The 5721-nt window shown below is 38.3% G+C and overlaps 1 protein-coding gene across 1 annotated transcript; it reads left to right on the top strand.

The window, feature by feature from the left end:
* LOC126764267 (nicotinamide/nicotinic acid mononucleotide adenylyltransferase 3-like) lies at positions 1-2635 on the top strand. The gene is made up of 6 exons (XM_050482068.1): positions 1-205; positions 1540-1677; positions 1769-1926; positions 1995-2234; positions 2304-2405; positions 2480-2635. The coding sequence occupies exons 1-6, from the start codon at positions 1-3 to the stop codon at positions 2633-2635; spliced, it is 999 nt and encodes a 332-aa protein (XP_050338025.1).
* Positions 2636-5721: the final 3086 nt, after the last annotated feature.

Raw genomic sequence — 5721 nt, 5'->3', positions numbered from 1 at the left:
ATGGCGGACACGTCATCCGAAGACGAGGGGATGGGACCTCCATTGAGGTCGCCACCGAAGGTTATGGCGTCTCCAGGTGTGGAGCGTGGTGATGTGGAAGGGAGCGGTAAAGGTAGTCGGGGTGGCGCCACTGAAAAAGTGGTTGCTCACCCTGCTAAGTCTGGGGATAAGGGCATAAGACGGGATGGTAGTGTAGGGAGCAAGGGTAGGAAGAAGCGTGTTGAGTTGGGAGGGGGCAATCAGCCATGTTGTGGCTGTAAAAAAATTAAATAAAATTTTGGTAGCAAACACTTTGAGAAGGAGGTTGCGAAGGGGCTGCTGGAGTTTGTCTCAAAGTATGAGGAACTCCTGATGACGGTAATAACCGAGAATGCCCATCTTCGTGGCCAGATTGATGCCCTTAGAGGAAGTTGTGGGGGACACTTTTCGCCTGCGCCTGCAGCACTGGTGCTGGAGGCAATTGCACCGGTGACGTCGAAGCCTGTAGAGACCTGGGCGGTTGTAGTTAGGAGCAAGGGGCCTGCAACTTCCTCTAAGGAAGTAATAAAGAAGGTGGTTAAGGAGGTGGGTCCCTCACTTGGAGTGAGGGTCCATGATGTCCGGCCAATCATGGGAGGTGGAGCGGTTCTTCGCACTCCTTTTGCTTTAGAGAGGGAAAGAGTGGTGAAGAACAAAAAATTTGAGGAGGTGGGGTTGGACGTCATTGTAAACCGGAAGTTGGTTCCTCGGCTTGTGGTCCAGGGGGTTCACACGGAGATCTCTCACGAGGAATTCATGAAGGAGCTACTCCGGTTGAACTTCCGGGACTTCAGCCCGGCGGCCCAGATGTCTGACGTAAGGATGGTCAGTCGCCCCTGGACGGTGGCCGCTGATGGTAGGACCAATGTCGTCCTTGAGGGTACGGACAAGATGATGTCCGTCCTCTTGGAGGCAGGTAGGTGCTACATCAAGTGGTTTTCCTTCCAGATGCTACCGGATAGCATCGTTGCTAGCTACTTCCGGCGTATGGGTTTTGATCATAGGGTGGCTGACTGTAGGGCTTTATCAGATGTCTGTCTGTCAGGAAGGCCATAAAGCTGCCGGTTACGTCAATGCACCACATTGCCGCAACTGTGCTTTCAAGGGTAGACCAGCTGAACATCTTATGATGTTAGCTATCTGCCCGATTTACTATTGCCTTGTGGCACAAAAAATCTAAGCTGTGCCAAAAAAATTAAACGAATGGCCGCCGTTTGTCACCGCTTCCCTTGGCGCTGTAACAGCTTCGCCTACTAACCGGCGTAGATATAATATGTATCTTTATGTGTTATTATATTATACGTTCTCTGCCAGTTACTCTGATCAAAAATCGAATTTGGCAGACTAAAAACTAGAAATTTCGAGCAAAATTCAAATTTTATTTTAAAAACACCGCCATTTCGTCATTTTATATTTTTCATGGTTCGAAGCATAGAACGTGTATTATAATTTCTCGTTCTCGAAGGTCAACTTGCCGTGTTTGCAAAATACACCTGTGTATTTTTCTCTTTATTGTTCCAGAAAAGAATTATATAAACAACACACAAACAACAGTAATTGAAGAGGAAAGTATGAATAATCAGCGCATGTTGCCTCGGATAGTTTTGATAGCCTGTGGTTCCTTCAACCCACCGACGCCAATGCACTTTCGAATGTTTGGTAAGATTGTGAAATACTATTAAGCGCTTACAGATTAAATATGCGAGTATATGAAATATATTTTTTATTATATTTTTCTTTTATAATATAGAAATTGCACGTGATTATTACAAAACACAAGGAACACATCACGTCATTGGTGGCATCGTTTCACCCACACACGATTCATACCAGAAAAAAGGACTCGTTGCTGGTACACATCGATTTGCTATGTTGAAATTAGCATTGCAATCCTCAACATGGATTAAAGTAAGTTGGTTATACCATCTATTCAGACTTTTATTTATTAATTAACTCTTTAAATTTTTAATTTTAAGCCCTCAGACTGGGAAATACAGCAAACGGAATGGTCACGCACAATCTCTGTTCTGCAGTACCATCAAAACTATATAAATAACTATATCAATTCACCACTAGAAAGTGACATGAACGGTACTCTACCTAGTTGGATGCCTCCCGGTTTGCGTGAGCGGCAGGATGGTGCACAATTGAAATTGCTGTGTGGAGCTGATTTATTAGAATCATTTGCGGTGCCCGGATTATGGGCAGATAAGGATGTATGCATTAGCGCAAATATATTGCAGACACTTGATATACAATTTCATTCATTTGTTAATTTTTTTAAGATTGAAGATATTGTTGGCAATCATGGTTTAGTGGTTATCTCACGTAATGGCTCTAATCCTGAAAAATTCATTTTCGAGTCAGATATGTTGAAGAAATATCAGGTATGGTTTATCAACAGTTTTGTTTTGATTAGTAGTGGTCACAAAATTATTTTGATTTTTTTTTCTTATCAAAGAAACATATTACGTTAATAACGAATTGGGTACTAAACGAGATGAGTTCAACATTAATACGACGTCTTATTTCGCGCGATCAGTCTGTGAAATACTTGCTTGATGACAGGGTCATTGACTATATTCAAAGGCATGGACTATTTAATTGTAAAACGTAAGTTACACTCATTTATAAAATATTTTATGCATGTATATTTACTTGGATACTCAAGTAGTTCATGATATTTAAAAGCACTAGGATATAGTTCAGCATAGATTTAATTTTAACGAAAGTCCGATTCTAAAAGTTTGAACTTTCGCGGTTTCCGCGATTTCCACGATTATATTTTCTGATCCCTTTTGCCCTTGAAAACTTCATCATAATATAGTAAAAGTTAAAAAAATATTAATAAGTCAGTATTTGAAAGAGCTTTGAATTGTGAACAGCTATTCAATAATATTAATATTTTTATTTAAAGTATCAAATTCTTTCAAACTAACCTTTCGTAAATGAAGTTTGGTGAATTATCTATAGATTTAAATAAAAATTTCCTTCACCAATTTTTCACTGCGCCATGCTAAAGAGCTTCTTTTTCACTATGCAAAAATATCCGACATGCAAAATTACGCGTTTTTAGCAACTGAGAAAAAACTGTGCCGTTATTTTTTATTTTCTTTTCTTTCAAATTTCACAGCTGCTGGCATAATTATGATTACCCTATACTAAATAGATTTGCAAAAAACAGGTGTACCATAGTACCCACACTTACTCTATTCTTTGTTGACAGTTTGACCGGTCGGAAGGAATTCGGCGTGCATCACACCTCAATAACCTTGATTTTTGACCTTTTTTGACGTGGTTTTTTCGGGTTCGGTTCACTTTTGTTATGATATTCGGACGATTGGTCGACCGTTTCCGGGTCGTAAGCATAGATCCAAGACACATCGCCAGTAATAATACGTTTCATGGTGTGTTAGTAGTCGGGAAGCATTGTTTCACAGACGTTAAAGCGACGATCTTTTCCGAAAAAACTTAATTTCGATTTTCTAACCAATCTTGTTTTCTCCTTTTTTTAGCCCCATATGATCTTTGAAGCATCTGAAGTACTAGCTGGTATGCCGCCCATAGACATCCAGGGTGACGAGCTTACGAGATTATATGAGCTATCAGCGCCAATTACCGAAATCCAAAAGAGAGAAGAGAGAAAGAAGAGCATAACTATATGGCAGTAACGGTGGCAAACCTCAACTAAAGGACGGTGGACCCACAGACTTATACCTGACATACATACGTGGATAAGTAGAAAACATGGGGACCTGGATTTCCACCTGACCCAAATATTAAGCGGGCATGGGTGCTTCAGAGGCTATCTATATAAATTTCAAAACGACGTCAGTCCGTATTGCTCGATGTGTACGGAGTCAATAGAAGACTCTGAGCACGTGTTCTTCCATTGTCCTCGGTTTCTAAACATAAGGGAAAAGTTAGAAACAACATTAGGTGATAGTTTAACGGTGGAAAGTTTGACTGCACTTATGTGTCAGTCCTCTGAGAAGTGGAAAGCTGTTCGCGAAGCGGCAACTTTTATCATGACAATATTAAGACAGATACAACAGAATAGGCGTCAGTCCGTCTGTGCTATAGAGGAGACGTAAAATGTCTTGTCACTCCCATGAAGTAATACCTTATCTGGTGGTTCCGTGGGAGAGTCTTGAGTTGGGAGTAGGTTAGGTTTAGCGGGTTAAAGTCCCGCACTCCGGCTTTCGATGCTTCCTCCTACTATAAAAAAAAAAAAAAAAAAGCTCGTTTATTTTATTGATGCTCAAGGCATCAATTGGTTTGTCGTCAAAGCGTTCTCGACCCTTTTTGAATAATATGTACCAATCAAAAACTCTTGTTCGTGACAAATCATTACCACCGAAGACCTATTCCAACTTTCTGTATGTTTCGGTAAGAGAAATTTGATTCCGCATACAAAATTTAATAGAACTTCTTTATTACAATTAACCGATATTTTTCCAAAATTCTCGTTTTTCTTTTGTAGGCTAAATGTTCATCGGAATGGCCTGTCTTTCCTTGATTGATTCAATAGTTTTCAAGCTGTCACGCAGTGCTTTGAACGTGGACAAAAAATAAACTCTTGCAACTTTTGAATTTTAAAGTTAAAAAAGGAAGAAAATAATATAAACAAATTATTAAAATTATTAAATAGTTATTTTTAACGAAATAATTTAAGTTTGGTGAAAATATTTTATTTTCAATACTATCTTCGACGTACCACGTGTTTTGTCGTTTGGTGTCTTAGGTGAAATTAGATGTTTTGGTATCAAACTCGCAAGGTTTGACTCACCTGTCTTGGAAATTCTCGCAGAATTTTTTTTGCGTTTGGCGGCCTAAAAACTGTAAATTTTGAGCTAAAGTCAAATTTTCTTTTAAAAACACAGCAGTTTTACTATTTTTTTATTTTCCACCGGTCATGGTACGGACCATAATTTCTATTGAAGTAAATATGTTTATTTTTAGTACGAAGATCTTTTTAATTTGGAAGGATACAAAAAAAAACAAAGAAAAATTTTTTTTTTCTCAAAAATAAGTGTAATTGAAAATTCTTGAGAAAGAAATATTTAAAAAGTAAACTTTCACGAAATTTAGCATGCAGCTCGCAAAGTATTAAATTAAAAAAAAAAGTAATAAAATATTCTTGGGAGCGAAATACTTTGAAAGTAAAATAGAGGAGTCACGGACACTTATTAAATTGTAAATTTTTGATAATTTTTGAATGTGGTGAGCGTACTGTGAAAAAAGTGTGGGGAAACTTGAGTAATCTGTCGTCGAACATCTTCTCATCGATCAAATGAGCTGTTCAGTCCATTCTTGAATAAATAAAATCCATATGAAGACTGAACATGGCCATCATTGTTTTTAGAATTGAAAATTTGCCCAACGGTTTGTTTACCTTTCAATTTCACTGAATTAATATGGCATGTTTCTCTTGCTATTGCCTTTTGCAGAGTTCACTGCCGTTGACCTTTAACAACACAATTCACTTAGATTCCTCGGAGCTTATTCTTTGTACGTATTAATTTATCATGTCTGCGCATATATGGTATATTATGTGTTTAATAAAAAAATGCTGGTTTTCTATATTATTTATGTGAACATTAATACATACATACATACATACACATTATATAGACACTTTTTGGCGCGGCCAAATTCTAATGTTTATAGGCGTTGTTGCTGCTGCCCTTTACCCTCTGCCAT

The sequence above is a fragment of the Bactrocera neohumeralis genome, chromosome 2 (genome assembly GCF_024586455.1).
Source record: "Bactrocera neohumeralis isolate Rockhampton chromosome 2, APGP_CSIRO_Bneo_wtdbg2-racon-allhic-juicebox.fasta_v2, whole genome shotgun sequence".
NCBI classification, from domain to species: Eukaryota; Metazoa; Arthropoda; class Insecta; order Diptera; family Tephritidae; genus Bactrocera; species Bactrocera neohumeralis.
This window is presented reverse-complemented; position numbering and strand designations above follow the sequence as displayed.

What these genes read in the sequence shown, in the direction of transcription:
- LOC126764267 (XM_050482068.1), top strand. Translation starts at nt 1, where the DNA reads ATGGCGGACACGTCATCCGAAGACGAGGGGATGGGACCTCCATTGAGG. An exon ending in AATGCACTTTCGAATGTTTG is followed by an intron (nt 1,678 to 1,768) that starts GTAAGATTGTGA and finishes TTTATAATATAG; the next exon opens with AAATTGCACGTGATTATTAC. An exon ending in AATCCTCAACATGGATTAAA is followed by an intron (nt 1,927 to 1,994) that starts GTAAGTTGGTTA and finishes TTTAATTTTAAG; the next exon opens with CCCTCAGACTGGGAAATACA.